The sequence below is a fragment of the Ornithodoros turicata genome, chromosome 8 (assembly GCF_037126465.1).
Source record: "Ornithodoros turicata isolate Travis chromosome 8, ASM3712646v1, whole genome shotgun sequence".
Lineage (NCBI taxonomy): Eukaryota > Metazoa > Arthropoda > Arachnida > Ixodida > Argasidae > Ornithodoros > Ornithodoros turicata.
In genome coordinates, this window is record NC_088208.1 from 12,589,480 (window position 1) to 12,609,042 (window position 19,563).

Here is a 19,563-nt window from a genome sequence, read left to right on the forward strand (position 1 = left end):
TTCCCATTCTTAGAGGCGCACTGAGGAAAAAGACTAGAAAAAAGGTAGAGTGAAACACGTACATCTTCGTAGAACGTAAATGCGATGGCGACAATTTCAACTTCAATGGTCTCCACTGTGTTATACCTTAAATTGATCTGCGAAAACATGGGAGAGATAAACAGAGGTTCGAGTCAACGTTATGGGGTTGGTCAAAGTTGGCGGACGGAAAGACGAGTGCGTAAACTTACGAAGTTGATAGCTGCTCCAAAGTACAAAATTGCGTCTGTCTTCTTCCTTTTGAACTGTGCAAAGAGGACGCTGTCCACAACGATGTGTGTTTCTACTCGTGCAAAGTGTTTGTCTATTACGCCCTCTGCAAGAAAGAATGTGCCGTGAGTTATTGATTCGGTTTACAATGACACTAACCCCCGTTTGCACCAGCGACGCTCAACGCTATACCGACTTCACGGAGCCAGCTGAGCTACACTCTAAAAACAGAACTTCACTGCATAGCACGCTGTGCTCCAACCATTGCCAAGAATGATAGGGTTATCGCTTCTGATTCGAAGAGAGAAGAGGGCGTACGCCTCCCTCTCTCCTCGAATCAAAAGCGATAACCCTATCATTCGTTCTTATCGTACAGGTTGGGACAAAAGTTTACGGAACACGCGAGCGACGTACTTTTTCTTCGGTGCGACACCCTAGCGGCAGCGGGAAGCGGGTGAGTTCACTGTTTCGGAGGGATGGAAGGGTGCGCTGTGAGCGACACACAGCCAGCGGGAACTCGTACTTCCCAGGCACATCCAAGCGACACTGGAGCGACCACAGCGTGTCGCTAACAGCGCATCCATCCACCCCTCCGAAACAGTGAGCTCACCCGCTTCCGGCAGCCGCTAGAGTGTCGCACCGAAGAAAAAGTACGTCGTTCGCGTGTTCCGTAAACTTTTGTCCCAACCTGTACCATCATAAGTTCTGTTTTTAGAGTGCAGATTACCGTTTCCGTGCGTTGCACAAACTGCGCTCGACACTACCGCCGTTCTCAAACCCGGCTCAAATCTCGCCACAGGGGAGCCGTCCTTGGCAACGGTTCAGGGAGTTGAACCCAGGTCACGTGATCAGCTGTTTATACGTTTCTATATTGAAAGAAGTCGTGTGATGACGACAAAGAATGGTTTTCAGGCATTAACTATGACGATGAATAGGTTTTTCTGTGGATAGAGCTACGTCTGACAAGCAAAGAAGGCGTACAACCGAACTTTCATCGTTTTTATGGGCAAGCGGTCATCTTGGTTCTTGGCGGTGCCAGTGTGCGTTCTTGTAGTTGAAGCCCCGATCGTGCGTTGATCTTAGCGCTGCAACATGGAAAGTGTAATGCGGCGCTGTGCTGTGAAAATATTGGTGAATCCAGAATACAGGCGCTTCCAACCATCCGAACGTGGCGTTGTTCTTCGTCTGCGTGAACCCGAGCGTACCGCTGTAAAGTCAGCGTTTCCTCGTAGTTTGTCGTGTTACCTGTCGGATCACATGCTTCTTATCCAGACATCTTGAATTATAGCTTTCTCGCTCGTCTTGATATGATAGCGCCCCGCGATCATTGTGGTAGATTGTAGTGTCGCCGTGCTAGAAATCGTTACGTGATGTGTTACCTTACGTTGACATATTAGATACTGAACTGTGGTCGTTTTCACATACGGTTCTTTTCTTTTCTTTTTCTTTCTTTACAATGCCACTTATTTCTCTACCAGCAGTTTTCGCAGACGACAAAATACAGCGAAGGCGTCGTCTACAATTGTGCAATCCTCCCGAGACCTCACGGCCTTATTTCCCATCACGAGTTCCTGTATAGCTTTCAAAACTTGTTTTAATAGCCTCAGGATGCCTTAGAAATGTTAATGGCGTGGTCATACAACTGGACATGATGTAGCTGAACCTCCGCTATATAGGACATTAGATCTACGTCTCTACGGGGCAAGGTGGCTTTCCCACACGACTAACTGGACTGGCGCGCTGCCTTCGAGCAAGATTACGCATAGAGAATGCAGCTATAAAGACATTCCATTAAATATTTATTGAATGACTGCTAGTGACATAACGTCAAGTGAGAAGAAGCGAGCTGTGGTCTGCACAGTGTGTGGGGTAAGGATGTACGCAGTGATTCGTTCCCTTTGTTCTCCAACATTACCTTCAGAGAATGGGTACAAGGACATCGTTGTGAAGTTAACGGCACATTATAACACAGCGCCTTCCGTGATCGTTCAGGCATTCCAGTTCGGCAAACGTGACCAGCAACCTGGAGGGGCCGCTGCAGACTGCGTCGCCGAACTTCGTTGGCTATCACGACGCTGTAAGTTTAGATATACACTCGACCACAAGGTCCGTGATAGACTGGTTCGTGGTCTGTGCGGCGAATCTCTTCAGCGATGACTGCGTACTGAACTCAACCTAACCTTCGGTGGTGGTGCTAATGAAAGAGCTGGCCGTTGTATCCCTCACAGAGGTACTTTCTGCGTTTCTCGAGCAGGCAGACCGCACCTCTTTGTCTTTCACGTCACCAGCCCCTCAAGCCTGTTCGTTATCCGTTGACGCGAACTGCTTTTGTTTAGCATTGGACGAATGACAGTAGACCCACCCAACAGCACGGAAAAATGTCGCAAACCTTACTTAGCCTCGACAGAGGCCGGTGCTAGGGATGTGCGGGGCCTGAGGCAAAGGCACATCGCGGGGCCTGTTTCACACCAGCAGTAATGAAAAGATAAGAAATTACAAGATTTTCGCAGTGGGAGATTTTAGCAGTACGGGAAATGGCACCATGAGAGAAGGGTGCGAAATCCTCTGTATAGCTTGCAGGGTTGCCGGATATTTCTTAAAAGTTGGACTTTTTCTCGTCACATGTACAGAATGGCACATAACACATTCTTCTCTCACTTCTGTTTTAGTCGAAGATGGCGCGTGCGATTAAGTGCATACTTGATATTTAAAAAAAAGTAGTCCCTGGTTGAGGGCTTCGTGCGCGGGTCCTATGCAAGCGCAGGGCCTGAGGCGGTCGCCTTACTTCCCCCCCCCCCCCATCCCTCTTTCGCCGGCCATGGCCTCGACTTACACCGTTACTTCCTTAGCCTCGTTCACCGGAGTTACCCTTCGCACTAGTTAAAACTCACGACGCTGCCGTATGCTTGGAACGCAAAATGTCAAGGCCTCAACTGCGCGCCACCATCACCTCGGAGTACGGACATAGAAATGTCGAAATAAACATACCAGTATCGTTGTCGACGCTGCGGGCTGCTGTATTAGAATCGGGCTCTGAAACTGAATGACACGAACATGGATTATTATTACGTTTTAACGATATATAGGGATTATGACATGTGATACATGGTTGAACGCACAATTAATTTAAACAAGTACTATTGGCTACACGACAGGTGTAGCACTGATGAAAGAAGGATGTCACTGAAAAGGTTAGCCAGCTGTAGGACTCGAACCCACACCTTCTGGATTACCGGTCCAGGATGGGTTCGAGTCCTACAGCTGGATAACCTTTTCAGTGACTTTCGTCTTTCATCCTCAATTTCTTAGGCAGTTGGGGCTTTGTATGTATTTCTCCCTTCTATGTGCTCCAGCTTCAGAACATCAATTGACATCGAGTGTAACAAGATAAGGACTACTAACTTTTGGGTGCTGAAGTCAGAGCTTGATATGCCACCGAGGACATATGTGCCCTGTGACATTGCGGATGTTCGCGAAGAGCAATGTAGCACTTCTGATTCTAGATAATGTCATCGAAATGTTATTCAGGTATGGGCATTAGCAACATTTTGTAGTTTAACTACAACTACTAAATACCCCTTGGAATCGTAGTTTAACTACTTGTGCAATTACATCATGGCACCCACAGTTAAAACAACTTTGTAACTATTATGACCTAGTTTATCCGCGTTTTAGCTACCGTTTTTAGCTACGTCGTTTTGCGCGCGTTGTCATATAATAGGGTGTCCACGTTAAAGTTCACCGGCGGTTTAAACAGGACGATGCGCTCTACGTAAAGCACTGCTCGATATTTTTGAGAACCCTGCATTTTAGTATTCTCGCTCCGCACTCAGTTACCCCTAGGGGTACCCTGGAGGGAAAAGCACTCTGAGGGACTTCCACCTTCTGCTTAAGTCACGTCAAATTGCTCTTTCAAGAACCTTCGAGTCTATGGACAATATGATTCCAGAGTACGAAGCAAAAGTTGCTTAAACTCAGCGGTGACGCGAAATATGCTTCTGAGCACTGCCAAGCTTCTGGTGACTCAGTCAATCCAGATGGAACTGGATGGTGGTGCGCGAGCAATGAACTCCAAGACGTAATATGAGGATCAAGCGTAATCTTAACGCGGCCACGCTAATAGGTATCCCATTTTTAGACTACTAATGCTTAAAAAAAATGGGTAGGCATAAAATCCATAGAAGTGGGATGAACTCGGAATTTTCTGAACCCGAATCCCAGAAAGGTTCCTGGATCCACGTATCTTACGAACCTCGAATCTTTCGAATCCTCCCTTAAAAAAAAACGACAGTATACAAAAAAAGAAGAGTTTAAAAGTCCAGGAAGAAACACCTCTACTAAAAAGGGCTTTGCAGCAAACTTTGACATCTTTGTTCAATGACCAGCTCCCGTGGCATAGTGGTTAGGATGATCGCTTTCCAAGCAGAGACTGGGAGGTGACACGGGTTCGAATTCTGTCACCGGCTGTGCTGTCCGAGGTTTTCCCTGGGTTTTCCGAAGACTTTCCAGACGAATGTCGGCACAGTTATCCCCGAAGTCTGCCCAGGACGCATACTAACCCCCCTGTCTCCCACTTCTTCCTGCTGTCCTCTGTCCATCTGTCCACGTCTGTACGCCGCTTATAGCCACAGTTGCTTCGCGGCGCTAACACGGAATTTAAAAAAAAATTCAATGAAAAACAAATTAAATAATAGTTCACTTTCAGGAGAAAACATGCCCATATACTTCATAAATTTAATTTACACGTTTTTCACAATTTTTACACAACTTAACACGTTGTTCATCCATCACAGAAAATTATATAAACTCTTGTATTTGAATTCCTTTCATAAAACTAATAAATTTTAAAAGCAAAATCATGTTACTCTTAAACATGTGATGTAAGACATACAATGCAAACAAATAAATATGAAAACACCCGCCAGCCAATCATACTTTCGACGGACTCCGGAGGCGCCAATTTTAAAAAGAAACAAACAAACGTGGTCGGTGGGTTCGAAAGACTCGATTCTCACTTTTGGGCACTGGGATTCCGATTCCCCAATCTGGAAATTTCTGCCTAGGATTCGAGGATTCGTGGATTCCGTTGGCCCATCTTTAATGAAAACCAACGGAACTTAATACACTGTTCTGCTATTGGAATATGGCTAAGAAAAAATATAGAAGTAGCAAAACTGCGAAACTAATATTTCTTTCTTGAGCTTCGTGACAATCTAAAATATCGTCGTATCTTCAGGTGACAGTCCTTTCTGCCCTCTCAGGGACTAAAGGTGTATTGCAACGGCTTTTTCTTTATTGCTTGTTTATTTGTTTAGTGGTACACAAAATGTCAGGAACACACTTGAGATAAGCGACCGTGAGGGGAAACCCTGTTAAACGGTCCCGCAAGAAAACAATTTATCCAAATACAATTGAACATCTTATGATGGAAGAGGCAATGCAAAGGCAGCAGCCCGTGATACAAGGAAGTATGCAAGATGGCGCGCGTGAATACATACAATGTGCACAAAGGGTGTAGGTTGCTACAATGATGTAATGGACATGAAGACACAAAGTAATGGAGATGTCATTCAACTACATAAAGAGATTAATGTTCTTCGTCTGCGTGAACCCGAGCGTACCGCTGTAAAGTCAGCGTTTCCTCGTAGTTTGTCGTGTTACCTGTCGGATCACATGCTTCTTATCCAGACATCTTGAATTATAGCTTTCTCGCTCGTCTTGATATGATAGCGCCCCGCGATCATTGTGGTAGATTGTAGTGTCGCCGTGCTAGAAATCGTTACGTGATGTGTTACCTTACGTTGACATATTAGATACTGAACTGTGGTCGTTTTCACATACGGTTCTTTTCTTTTTCTTTCTTTACAATGCCACTTATTTCTCTACCAGCAGTTTTCGCAGACGACAAAATACAGCGAAGGCGTCGTCTACAATTCTGCAATCCTCCCGAGACCTCACGGCCTTATTTCCCATCACGAGTTCCTGTATAGCTTTCAAAACTTGTTTTAATAGCCTCAGGATGCCTTAGAAATGTTAATGGCGTGGTCATACAACTGGACATGATGTAGCTGAACCTCCGCTATATAGGACATTAGATCTACGTCTGTACGGGGCAAGGTGGCTTTCCCACACGACTAACTGGACTGGCGCGCTGCCTTCGAGCAAGATTACGCATAGACAATGCAGCTATAAAGACATTCCATTAAATATTTATTGAATGACTGCTAGTGACATAACGTCAAGTGAGAAGAAGCGAGCTGTGGTCTGCAGAGTGTGTGGGGTAAGGACGTACGCAGTGATTCGTTCCCTTTGTTCTCCAACATTACCTTCAGAGAATGGGTACAAGGACATCGTTGTGAAGTTAACGGCACATTATAACACAGCGCCTTCCGTGATCGTTCAGGCATTCCAGTTCGGCAAACGTGACCAGCAACCTGGAGGGGCCGCTGCAGACTGCGTCGCCGAACTTCGTTGGCTATCACGACGCTGTAAGTTTAGATATACACTCGACCACAAGGTCCGTGATAGACTGGTTCGTGGTCTGTGCGGCGAATCTCTTCAGCGATTACTGCGTACTGAACTCAACCTAACCTTCGGTGGTGGTGCTAATGAAAGAGCTGGCCGTTGTATCCCTCACAGAGGTACTTTCTGCGTTTCTCGAGCAGGCACACCGCACCTCTTTGTCTTTCACGTCACCGGCCCCTCAAGCCTGTTCGTTATCCGTTGACGCGAACTGCTTTTGTTTAGCATTGGACGAATGACAGTAGACCCACCCAACAGCACGGAAAAAATGTCACAAACCTTACTTAGCCTCGACAGGGGCCGGTGCTAGGGATGTGCGGGGCCTGAGGCAAAGGCACATCGCGGGGCCTGTTTCACACCAGCAGTAATGAAAAGATAAGAAATTACAAGATTTTCGCAGTGGGAGATTTTAGCAGTACGGGAAATGGCACCATGAGAGAAGGGTGCGAAATCCTCTGTATAGCTTGCAGGGTTGCCGGATATTTCTTAAAAGTTGGACTTTTTCTCGTCACATGTACAGAATGGCACATAACACATTCTTCTCTCACTTCTGTTTTAGTCGAAGATGGCGCGTGCGATTAAGTGCATACTTGATATTAAAAAAAAAAGTAGTCCCTGGTTGAGGGCTTCGTGCGCGGGTCCTATGCAAGCGCAGGGCCTGAGGCGGTCGCCTTACTTCCCCCCCCCCCATCCCTCTTTCGCCGACCATGGCCTCAACTTACACCGTTCCTTCCTTAGCCTCGTTCACCGGAGTTACCCTTCGCACTAGTTAAAACTCACGACGCTGCCGTATGCTTGGAACGCAAAATGTCAAGGCCTCAACTGCGCGCCACCATCACCTCGGAGTACGGACATAGAAATGTCGAAATAAACATACCAGTATCGTTGTCGACGCTGCGGGCTGCTGTATTAGAATCGGGCTCTGAAACTGAATGACACGAACATGGATTATTGTTACGTTTTAACGATATATAGGGATTATGACATGTGATACATGGTTGAACGCACAATTAATTTAAACAAGTACTATTGGCTACACGACAGGTGTAGCACTGATGAAAGAAGGATGTCACTGAAAAGGTTAGCCAGCTGTAGGACTCGAACCCACACCTTCTGGATTACCGGTCCAGGATGGGTTCGAGTCCTACAGCTGGATAACCTTTTCAGTGACTTTCGTCTTTCATCCTCAATTTCTTAGGCAGTTGAGGCTTTGTATGTATTTCTCCCTTCTATGTGCTCCAGCTTCAGAACATCAATTGACATCGAGTGTAACAAGATAAGGACTACTAACTTTTGGGTGCTGAAGTCAGAGCTTGGTATGCCACCGAGGACATATGTGCCCTGTGACATTGCGGATGTTCGCGAAGAGCAATGTAGCACTTCTGATTCTAGATAATGTCATCGAAATGTTATTCAGGTATGGGCATTAGCAACATTTTGTAGTTTAACTACAACTACTAAATACCCCTTGGAATCGTAGTTTAACTACTTGTGCAATTACATCATGGCACCCACAGTTAAAACAACTTTGTAACTATTATGACCTAGTTTATCCGCGTTTTAGCTACCGTTTTTTGCTACGTCGTTTTGCGCGCGTTGTCGTATAATAGGGTGTTCACGTTAAAGCACACCGGCGGTTTAAACAGGACGATGCGCTCTACGTAAAGCAGAACTGCTCGATATTTTTGAGAACCCTGCATTTTAGTATTCTTGCTCCGCACTCAGTTACCCCTAGGGGTACCCTGGAGTGAAGAGCAGTCTGAAGGACTTCCACCTTCTGCTTAAGTCACGTCAAATTGCTCTTTCAAGAGCCTTCGAGTCTATGGACCATATGATTCCAGAGTACGAAGCAAAAGTTGCTTAAACTCAGCGGTGACGCGAAATATGCTTCTGAGCACTGCCAAGCTTCTGGTGACTCAGTCAATCCAGATATAACTGGAAGGTGGTGCGCGAGCGGTGAACACCAAGACGTAATATGAGGATCAAGCGTAATCTTAACGCGGCCACGCTAATAGGTATCCCCTTTTTAGACTACTAATGCTTTAAAAAAAATTGCGTAGACACAAAATCTATAGAAGTGGTTTGAACTCGGAATTTTCTGAACCCGAATCCAGAAAGGTTCCTGGATCCACGTATCTTACGAACCTCGAATCTTTCGAATCCTTCCTGAAAAAAAAAACAACAGTATACAAAAAGAGAAGAGTTTAAAAGGCCAGGAAGAAAAACATCTCTACTAAAAAGCGCTTTGCAGCAAAATTTGACATCTTTGTTCAATGACCAGCTCCCGTGGCATAGTGGTTAGAGTGATCGCTTTCCACGCCGAGACTGGGAGGTGACACGGGTTCAAGTCCTGTCACCGGCTGTGCCGTCTGAGGTTTTCCCTGGGTTTTCCGAAGACTTTCCAGACGAATGTAGGCACAGTTACCCCCGAAGTCTGCACAGGACGCATACTAACCCCCCTGTTTCCCACTTCTTCCTGCTGTCCTCTCTCCATCTGTCCACGTCTATACGCCGCTCACAGCCACAGTTACTTTGCGGCGCTAACACGGAATTAAAAAAATCAATGAAAAACAAATTAAATAATAGTTCACTTTCAGGAGAAAACATGCCCATATACTTCATAAATTTAATTTACACGTTTTTCACAATTTTTACACAATTTAACACGTTGTTCATCCATCACAGAAAAATATATAAACTCTTGAATTTGAATTCTTTTCATAAAACTAATAAATTTTAAACGGAAAATCATGTTACTCTTAAACATGTAATGTAAGACATACAATGCAAACAAATAAATATGAAAACACCCGCCAGCCAATCATACTTTCGGCGGACTCCGGAGGCGCCAATTTTAAAAAGAAACAAACAAACGTGGTCGGTGGATTCGAAAGATTGGATTCTCACTTTTGGGCACTGGGATTCCGATTCCCCAATCTGGAAATTTCTGCCTAGGATTCGAGGATTCGTGGATTCCGTTGGCCCATCTTTAATGAAAACCAACGGAATTTAATACACTGTTCTGCTATTGGAATATGGCAAAAAAAAATATATATAAGTAGCAAAACTGCGAAACTAATATTTCTTTCTTGAGCTTCGTGACAATCTAAAATATCGTCGTATCTTCAGGTGACAGTCCTTTCTGCCCTCTCAGGGACCAAAGGTGTATTGCAACGGATATTTGTTTATTGTTTGTTTGTTTAGTGGTACACAAAATATCAGGAACACACTTGAGATAAGGGCCCGTCAGGGCAAACCCTGTTAAACGGTCCCGCAAGAAAACAATTTATCCAAATACAATTGAACATCTTATGATGGAAGAGGCAATGCAAAGGCAGCAGCCCGTACATAATGATACAAGGAAGTATGCAAGATGGCGCGCGTGAATACATACAATATGCACAGAGGGTGTAGGTTGCTACAATGATGTAATGGACATGAAGACACAAAGTAATGGAGATGTCATTCAACTACATAAAGAGATTAATGCCGCTGTTGAAAGTAGGGAATATGGTGAAACGAAATTTTGGAAATTAAGTTGTAGTCTGTCCAAAGACCTGTAGAAAAAGTTCTGCATGAGAAGGGCAACTTTATAATCACGGAGATCGGAAATATTGAGTAAAGACAAAAGAGGAAAAGCGAACGAGACCGACTCCAAACGGCCAACAGAAAGGATAATTCGTAGCGCACGCTTCAGTTCAAAAAGTAATGGGCTCAGATTAGAGTTATACGTGAGGCCATAAACTTCAAAGCCGTAGTTGATATAGGAATAAATCAGGCCGTAGTACATGGTTAAAAGTATGTTAGTTGGGACTAGGTTCCTGAGCTTGCTTAGGGATACTGGAGATTTTACTCCGCACATGGTTAATGCTATGGTGCCAGGATAAGTTTTCCTGCAAAAAGACGCCCAGAAACCGGATGACAGAAACTCGAGAAAGGATATTCCATCCGAAGGAAAGCTGCAAATTAGTGAAATCCAGGCCCTTTTGAGACTGTCGTAAAACCATATACGAGTTTCTTTGAAAGTTAGTAGCAAGTTTGCTGTGTGATAGCCACAAGTTAAACTCATCCAGAACAGAGCTCGCTATACAAAATAGTGTTATGAGGTTTTTAGACTCGACAAAAATAGTCGTATCATCTGTGTAACGAAAACAAGCAGTTGAAAGAAAGTGAGGCAGGACATTCATGTAGACGAGGAATAAGAAAGGACCTAGTATTGAACCCTGGGGACACCCATAAAGAGCGTTCCGAGTTCGGAACTGCAGTCAGACTGAATGATATACTGGTTCCGATCGCTCAAAGCGATTTCTATTAATTTTGAAGGGGTGCCTCTAATGCCGTATCTATCTGGCTTTTTTTTTTCCGTCGCATGAAGTAATGCAGGCGTGGTTGATTTCTTTTTCTGCAATTCATACTGAGATGTACTTAGCAACTGATTGGAATAAAAAAAAAAAAAAAAAACTCTCCAAGCGTTGCAGAATTATCTTCTCCAACACCTTACTAACAGTCGGAAGCAAGGAAATAGGATGATAATTGGTAGTGTATGATAATTGGATATTATTAGGAAGTGTTTTCATGGGGGAATCATTGTCGTCTTCTGTCAAAGCCCTTTGTACAAATGCCATTAGTAAAAATGCTATTCAAGGTGCGTGAAACGTGCCGTGTAACTAACGGAGGTGATGTACGACGTACTCACCGTACTGGTAAATCGGAGTGTCAGAACTCACTTCTTCCACCTTGTACAGCCTGTGGGCTACATGACCTTCTGAGGAACGCTCAGCGGTGAGCAGAGGTTCGATGCGCAAATCATCGCCAATCATGCCTTGCTGAAAAAAAGAGAAAAGCTAGTCTTAAGGGCGACCCGCATACGACGTTTTCAAGAACGCCGAGCGCTCGCCATTTTTACGTTCAGCTCCACGAACAATAGCCGTCTAGCGGGGACACGGACATCTGAGGCGAACAGATCGGAGCGGCAAGCGCAGGAAGCGACGTGTCCGTCTTGACCATTCGCATGCTTGGCCGGAAACGACCGTCTCCACAGCCGCCCAGCTGTGTGGGCATTGACGGTGTGGTCGCGAAGTACGCGCGTAACTGGAAGACAGAATGAAGTGGACCAGGCTGAGTTGGCTGGAAATGAAAATGAATGCAGACACGGGGGTGGACAAAACGCATACCATCCCACTTGCTAGCCATTGTTCGATTGTCGTTTCCCTCTGGCCTAGACATCGCTGCACCCAGTAGAGTGTTCCTGAACGGTCTTCTTCAATCCTTCTACCGCAACAGCTGGAGTTTGGTTTTTCTTTTTTAACAGCAGCAGCAATTTTCGCCTTTGGTCCATACTGGGAGACGTGGGAGAACAGCGGACGGAATCGGAAGTTCAAGCAAGAGATTTCCACGTTGATGGTCGGCGCGCTTTGGGGTTATTGCTTTTGGTTACCAGATATTGTATTTATGCAAAGCTATAGTGCATGTTTTTCCTGCCTATAATGACCAGAAATGCCGCCAGCGGCTTCGAGTACAAGCTTTGCGCCGCCTCGTAGGCTGCGACGGGAAAACGCCGTTTGCGGGTGGGCCCGACCTTTCAACATCGGGAGTGACGTCACGACCTCAAAGTTCGGCGAATCTGCGTTGAGAAAACGTCGTATGCGGTTCTCGCATTATACTCCGAACACATAGGTATATACAAGGTGTCTTTTTATCTTCGATACAGATTTTTCATATAAAAAAACTATAAGGGCTGTAGCCATCCTGTTTACCATCTCTGGGCCGGCGGACGTTCTTGGTCATCCGTTGCTCGACCGTCGAGTGGCTAATTCAATAAAAATCGTTAATTAACTTTTTAATTATAAAAGGAACGAAGTTGTCCCATACAAGAACATCTGTGTCCTTTGGTCACCTGATATTGTATCCGTTTTCAGAGCAAAAGTCCCTTCGATAGATCGCACGCAAAAATTGATTAAGGAACACCTTTTTTTTTTTTTTTTTTTTTGTTCACTGCTCATTTTCGGAGACGCCTCTTTCCTTCACCCTCAATGTGGGAGGGCGAAGGAGCACACGATCGCCACTTGGGTGCTGGAAAAAGATTAAAAGGAAATAGAAAATGGACCGATAGAAGAGATAGGGCGCTGACAAGCTGGTTCATGATCAAGGACCCAAGATAAGGGCATTTCCGATGGCGACATCAAAGTCAATTACCCATTCTTAGTTAATTAGACATTCGACGGTCGAGCAGCAGATGGCCAAGAACGTCTGCCGGCGCTCAGACCATGTAATGCGCTCATGTTTTTTGTTTTTTTCTTTTTCTAGAATGCGGAGAAGATGAAAGACACGCTCACAAAATGAAAGCCGTTGTTGTCGGTCACCACGAGAGATGCGAAGTTGTCCTCATCCTGGAAGAGCTTGGACGAGTACAGCGACGACGAAACCTGCAACATGATATGATGTCGGTTAATAATAATAATAATAATAATCCGGCGCTGTACGACAAGTGTGATCATGTCGGTTAAGTAACGGCTAAGCACATATTTGCCATATCATGACAGGATTACTCGAGCCTGAAGGCTTGAACGTGAAGCCAGGAGACGCGGTTTCATTCAGTGCCGCTTTTTATTATGCTTTATATTAATATTTAATTTAATTTGTATGTAATACTTATATTTATATATGTATATTTAATGTTTTATTATGAGCCTAAGTCCCGCCCCGCGCTATGTTCAGCATTCACACGGTGCTGGAATATCGGGAGTGCCGTATACTGCGCATTAGAGGTGTGCGCCGCCGTCCCAAAGCCGTCGGGGCGCCGCCGCCGCCGTTGTTAAAAAATCGGCGCGGTTGTTGAATGTGCCCATTTTGATCCGTCTTCCATAAAAAAACTCTCATACACCTAATCTTTTCGTTTGCTTTTCTTGCATCGTAGGTCCCAGACTCCATTTGTGGTGTTTTTAGCAGTAAGAATTTCATCACTGATATGCTGTTTATGCTTCACAGTCTCGTTTCACAGTCCACCGTGGAGGCACAACTCCAGAGAAACTTGTCATTCAATTGCTGCAGGTTGTTTGCCGGTCATCCACAAACACCATAGCGCTGGTTATTATTCATTAACAGGGCGTTTTTCTTTTAATTCGTTACAGACATTTCCTTAAAAAAAGAAAAAAAACAACTAGCGCGACAAAATGGATGCCGTTTTTGAGTTGGTCAGGCGAACATTATCTAGAAGAAAGTATGTAACAACAAGCTCACCAATTACTTAAAATTCATTAATTCTTTAATTAAGGGATTGCACGAAAAAGCGAGACAGCAGGACGGAAGATATTCCTCGTTGAAAGCAATTTCATGTTTAACAAATCCTTAAACGCGCACGTGTCAACACGCTGAATGGCGCTATGTAAATCTGCCGAAACAAGAAGTACGCAATATCTGAGCGCAGAAAGCGATCTATCTGTCCAACAGATTAGCGCCTACACCAATCAGCTCGATCGCTCCAAAGCACGTCGTCCTCCCACGTGGTTTGCCTGTCGCTCTTTCTGCGCTGGAAAAGTGCGTAGCAAATAGTGCGTTTTGTGTGTGCCGGCGACAAGCACCCCGTCAGGTGGGCTTTTCAATCGCGAGGTTGGCAGCAGCCTCTGCAAAAATACTATTCTATGACGTTATCAGTGCGCTTTATGTCATATCGTTTTCTTACGTTTGCATATTTACATATATCTACTATAATTTCGGGAAAAGAGCCACTGGATCAGTGGAACAAGCTCCTACGCGTTGTCGTCCTGTGAACGTTCGGTACTCGCTATAACTGTTACGTGTGGTTACCATTTAAGGGGTGGCTCATCGTTCTGACTGTCTAGTTATGTTGTTTATTCCGGCGAAACCAGCCCTTAACGGGCCCCGTCGAAGTTCTTGAGCGACGACCTTCTTGAAGTGCGTTCTCCTAATATTCATTTGTGTGTTCTAGTTTACTTTCATAATACGCGCTTATACAGTGCTGATGTACTTGGTTGGCGCAAGGTGGAATAAATACTGTCATTGTCTCGGTGTCTATGATGGAGAAAATGCCCCCGCCCTGAGGTGTCTGTGCATCGTAGTCCGAGAAGAGAACACATATTGACAATGACAGATGAAAGTCACTGAAAACGTTAGCCAGCTGTAGGACTCGAACCCACATCTTCTAGATTACCGGTCCAGGGCTCTACCAATTGCGCTAAGCTAACACACCTCCCCAGCGACTTCCAAGGGCGCGTCATCTGGAGGGACAAACCAGCCACTCTCTCGCACTCATTCACCTTCACTCTTACATTTTTGCTCACACATACACACGACGAGATCGACGCAAGTGGCAACTGTTGAACTGGAACAACATAGAAAGGCTGTATGTATTTGTCCTTGCTATGCTGTTCCAGCCTCAGAACATCAGTTCTCACATATTGACAGCCCAGCCCACTGGGCCCACACCGATAAGACAGCATCGGCGTGGCGCCGCACACGGCGCCGCCGCCGGTCTTTCAACGTGCTCTACGCCATCGCCGAAAAAAAATGCTCACGGCGCACACCTCAGCAGACGACACCGTCACGGTCTTTTCCTGTCGTCTGCTACGGAACGTCATCTGGTTGAAAGAAGGAAGGGTGTTGTGTTGTCCTTCCTTCTGTGTTTCAGCCTCAGAACAGCAATTTCCATCGTCTTCTGGCTGTGTCGCCGGAGATTCTCCGTGGTTAGCAGCTCGTGTACGTGAAGGCACAGCGCTGAACGTTCCCGTGACAGCAGAAAGCTATGACGTCTTTTGCATCCTACGCTGTAGCATTCTGGGGGACGTCGCTCGTGTGAATACTCAGTAAAAGTCAACCCCAAAGAACATGAATCGATACGCAACACAGAGCCCTGCAGTGCCACGTCATTAGTGTTTCCACAGCGCTGGTGTACTTACATAAGTGTTGAGTACCGAACCATCCTGTTGGGGCGTTCGAAGGTGGAGACGTTCACGAAACGGTGACTTCTGCACTAAGCTGAGCGTCAGATCGTCCTTGATCTTCACTGTTCGGGCGCCATTATCGGACCTTTCGTCTAGGAACTCCGGGTACACAATCGCCTCCTCAGATTGTACTGAAAGTGTGAGAGGGAGTCAACGTTTCCTTCATGAAGGGAAGCTAGAAACCGATCTAGTGCCGGACGAAAGTTTGCGGAAGTTCTTTGAAGAACAACTAAATCGCGCTTCCGTAGACTTGTGGCGTCTGCCGTGCACGAGATCGTCGATTGCGCTTTCTTGCTGAGGCAAATAACTGTTGCAGAAGTATGAAAACGTAAAAAGAAACGCGAAAACGGCGAAGCTACACGATGGCAACACCAATTTGCGCTTGGTTTGCCAAAGAACCACTATTTCTCTTTGTGTGACGTTGCACACGGGTGATCTATTGTAGGTGACGAAGGAAAGGTCAAGAGTTCGATAGCCATTCCGCGTGCTGAATAAAGTTCAGTACTATATACCCGACTTGTAAAACGTATGGCACTCCGAATTGAACGGATCAATCACAACGTACACCGTTAGACTGTAACATAATGCTTACGATTAGAAGAGGGTACTCACGGCCGTGCAACGCAACCACCTGCGCAATTAGCACCCACACTGAAGCTCCTCGCAACAACGGCATAATGCGTACGGAGAATGCGTACGAAATTGTACGAGAAAGCGAAATAAGACAGAGTGCAAACGAGTTGATTTATATATGGTTGTGAACATCCTCTCGTGCAGGGCCGCAACAGCTGGTCAAACGGAATGAAGCTGAGGAAGTGCACAGCTAAAAGATCATTGATTCGATTAATTTTGCGTTTAAAGGGCGAGGCATGGAACACTGCAATGAACACTTGAAATGTGTTTGTATGGTTTGAATGGCAGCTTCTATGAGGTAACGAACAAAGGACATCTCGCATTTTAATAGCAGAAGACACGCTAGTATGAAACAGGCTAGCTTATTTGTGCTTTCTAGACGGCGGAAGTCATCCCCATACCATCGTCATCATGTATTTCTCTCTCTCTCTAGAGGGCGAACAGCGCCGTTGCAATCAATATCAGGATTTCCGCTTCAACGTAAGGAAGTCCTGCAGACAAAAGGCACCCTTTCGGATATAACCACATTTTTAGTTATTGAGTATAGTTTGAGTTTAGTAGTTGACAGGGCATAATTTAGTTTATTGTTCCGAAATTCACTGGGGAACCGCGTCTCTTCGAAAACAATAATTTCCCCTTGGCACGTGTGTGTGTGGGTGGGTAGGTGTATCCTTCCGATCCCCAGTGGAACTCTGGAAAGTGTGTCGCTGAGAAACTTTTATATAGATCGCTAAGAACATCCACCCAGTCAACACACATGGCTGACAGAATGTAAAATCCACGTTGAATATCGTTGAACAATGTGAAACGTGAATTGCGAACATGAATTTCACGCAGATTTGACGTAAAATTTCAACATGCGAATTGCAATGCTGGAATTCAACGCTGATTCAACACTCATATACCAACGGGAGAATGGAGTACGTTATGACAGCGTTGATACTTACGCTGGAATTTAACGTAACCGAAAACGTAGAACGAACAACGTTGTTTCTGCACAAGCTTTACCTCAGGATTTCACATGCAAAGTGTACACGCAGAAATCACGTTGATTTATCATACGTAAAGCAACTGCATTATCCAATCCAATCCCATCCACAATGCAATTCAAGTTCGTTCCTTTCAGAGCGAGGATCGGGGAAGCCGCACCAGACGCCATTCTCCTCAGGTCGTAACCGCCACTAAAGGTCAGATATGCCGATTTTGAAGTGCCGCAGAACTGAGCGATACTCGCGCTGTGTGTTCGTTAGCGAAGACTGAATATGTGTGCGAAATATCTTGGTCCCACTGTTCGTAGTTTTTTAGGAAACATTTTTTGTAGTTCTCAAGCCCGCCCGTCAGACCGTCGGCGAACCCTGCGCACTGGCGCACCGACGTCACTGCTCTCGGTTTATCTGTCTTTGGCTTGGCATGAACTCTTGGCTTGGCCGCTTGGCTGCTTTCGTTTCGTCCTCTGTGCATCGTACATCAGCAAACAGCAGTTATGTTATTGCTAAGCCAGAAACAAAGCGTATGAATATTTTGTTTTTGGCACGGTGTCGTTTGGAAAGTGCACTTCCTTGTTCTGACCTTGCCTTTTATGGGCTGGAGCGATATGATACGTGATATGCCACGGCGAAGTTGTCGAAAATGCGACGGTGCTACGCTGTTAGAACATTTCGTCGGAGCATTCAAGTGTTACCTATTATAAGCTGCCAAAAGCAGTGCGAAGCTCTTGGCTGACAGCGACTGCGGTGCCTGCTAAGCTCCAAGAATTTCATCCACGAATGTTATGATAGGTTACGCGCGACTTCAGAGGCAATTTGGAATCTCGGCACGAAATCGTCTGATGAAAATCTGAGGTGCCCGACACGCAAATTTTGAACGTGCCAGGATGGATCAAGGCAAAAAACGAGGGCAAAAAGGTAAGTCGAGGTTCAGATATAAAAATAGCAAGCTTCATGAGTCGATTGTGCAGCTGTCCTACTGCACTTACTCTGATATAACCACGATTAACAACACAATAGTACTGATAATCTAACTTGTGAATTATCACAGGTGCATGCTAAGGGCGAAAATGAAGCAGGATCTGGCTTGCATCTGGTGCATGAAGAAATTGCTGGCACCCTCGTTAGTTGCCGTCTTCTTGCCACCAACAAGCATGACAAAGTGATGTTATAATTTGAGTATTCACCTATGTTCTACTTTTCATGAGCGCTCTCATGCAGACATCTTGACACCACTCTTAAATCTACCCTCAACGTTACAACCTGTGCTTTCAGGGTGGAAAACAAAGGTCGCCATTCCGATTAGCTGCTATCTCCCAGTTCAAGCACTTTTACTGTCTGGACACTGGTTCCTGTGTTCACTGTCTTTGTTCTGAGAGCTAAGAAAAATTGGAACTATTTATTAGTCACAACTTCACACTGGATGTCGTACTGGATTCACATGTAAGCTAAAATACCTGGTTCTACAATACTTGTGTTGAACTTGGTGCATCACTGTGGCCAATGCCACGTTCATTACATTTATAGTGGGTCCAGTGCACAAATACCGTGTGCATACTGCATACATGCTGTTCGATAGGCAAAAATACCTGAGCAGTGCTGTGTAGTCTTTTTATCCAAAGTCCATAATCTTACTGCACAATCACAGTACGTAGAACAGCAATGTGCAGGTATGCTGCGATAGAGATTCACAACAGAAAGAAGACTGTTAAGAGAATGAAAATTTTAATGAGACGGGACTTTCGTGCACACGGCTGCTCTTGTTAATGTGTAACATAAAGTTACAAAATCCCAGAATATATAAAACATGTTGTAAGGTAGAGAGTGAGGGTTGGTACAGACATAAAAATAAATATACAACCATATATAATCAAATCAAAAGGGGATACAACTCCATCAGTTTCAAGCCAGCAATGGATGAGTTGACAAGACACTGTAGCACTGTTTCCCTGAATGTGTCGCACGTAAATGCCTTTTGTGCCAAATACTTATCTGACCGCCGTGGTCATTCATATATTATGCTACACAACTCTTTCCTTGTTTGCTCGAAACTGATGGCGTCGTGCCCTCTTTTATTTTATTATACTATGTTGGTATTTTTATTTGTATATTTGTACCAACCATCGCTCTACTTGTTCTCTACCTTACAACATGTCTTATATATTCTGGAATTTTGTAACTTGATGTTAGACCTCAAGGAGTACAGCCTTCTG

The 19,563-nt window shown here is 45.1% G+C and overlaps 1 protein-coding gene across 1 annotated transcript in view; it reads right to left on the minus strand.

Annotated features, from left to right (window-relative positions):
• The window catches only part of LOC135366474 (venom metalloproteinase antarease TserMP_A-like), a 37,316-nt gene extending 20,805 nt beyond the window's left edge, over positions 1–16,511 (minus strand). The window contains exons 1-8 of the mRNA XM_064599185.1: positions 16,344–16,511; positions 15,687–15,862; positions 13,107–13,196; positions 11,468–11,597; positions 7,649–7,699; positions 3,238–3,288; positions 231–355; positions 63–137 (exon numbers count right to left, since the gene is read on the minus strand). Of these exons, the coding sequence (XP_064455255.1) occupies positions 63–137; positions 231–355; positions 3,238–3,288; positions 7,649–7,699; positions 11,468–11,597; positions 13,107–13,196; positions 15,687–15,862; positions 16,344–16,407 (762 nt within the window). The 5' untranslated portion in view covers positions 16,408–16,511. The remainder of the gene's footprint in view (positions 1–62; positions 138–230; positions 356–3,237; positions 3,289–7,648; positions 7,700–11,467; positions 11,598–13,106; positions 13,197–15,686; positions 15,863–16,343) is intronic.
• Between the last annotated feature and the right edge of the window lie 3,052 nt (positions 16,512–19,563).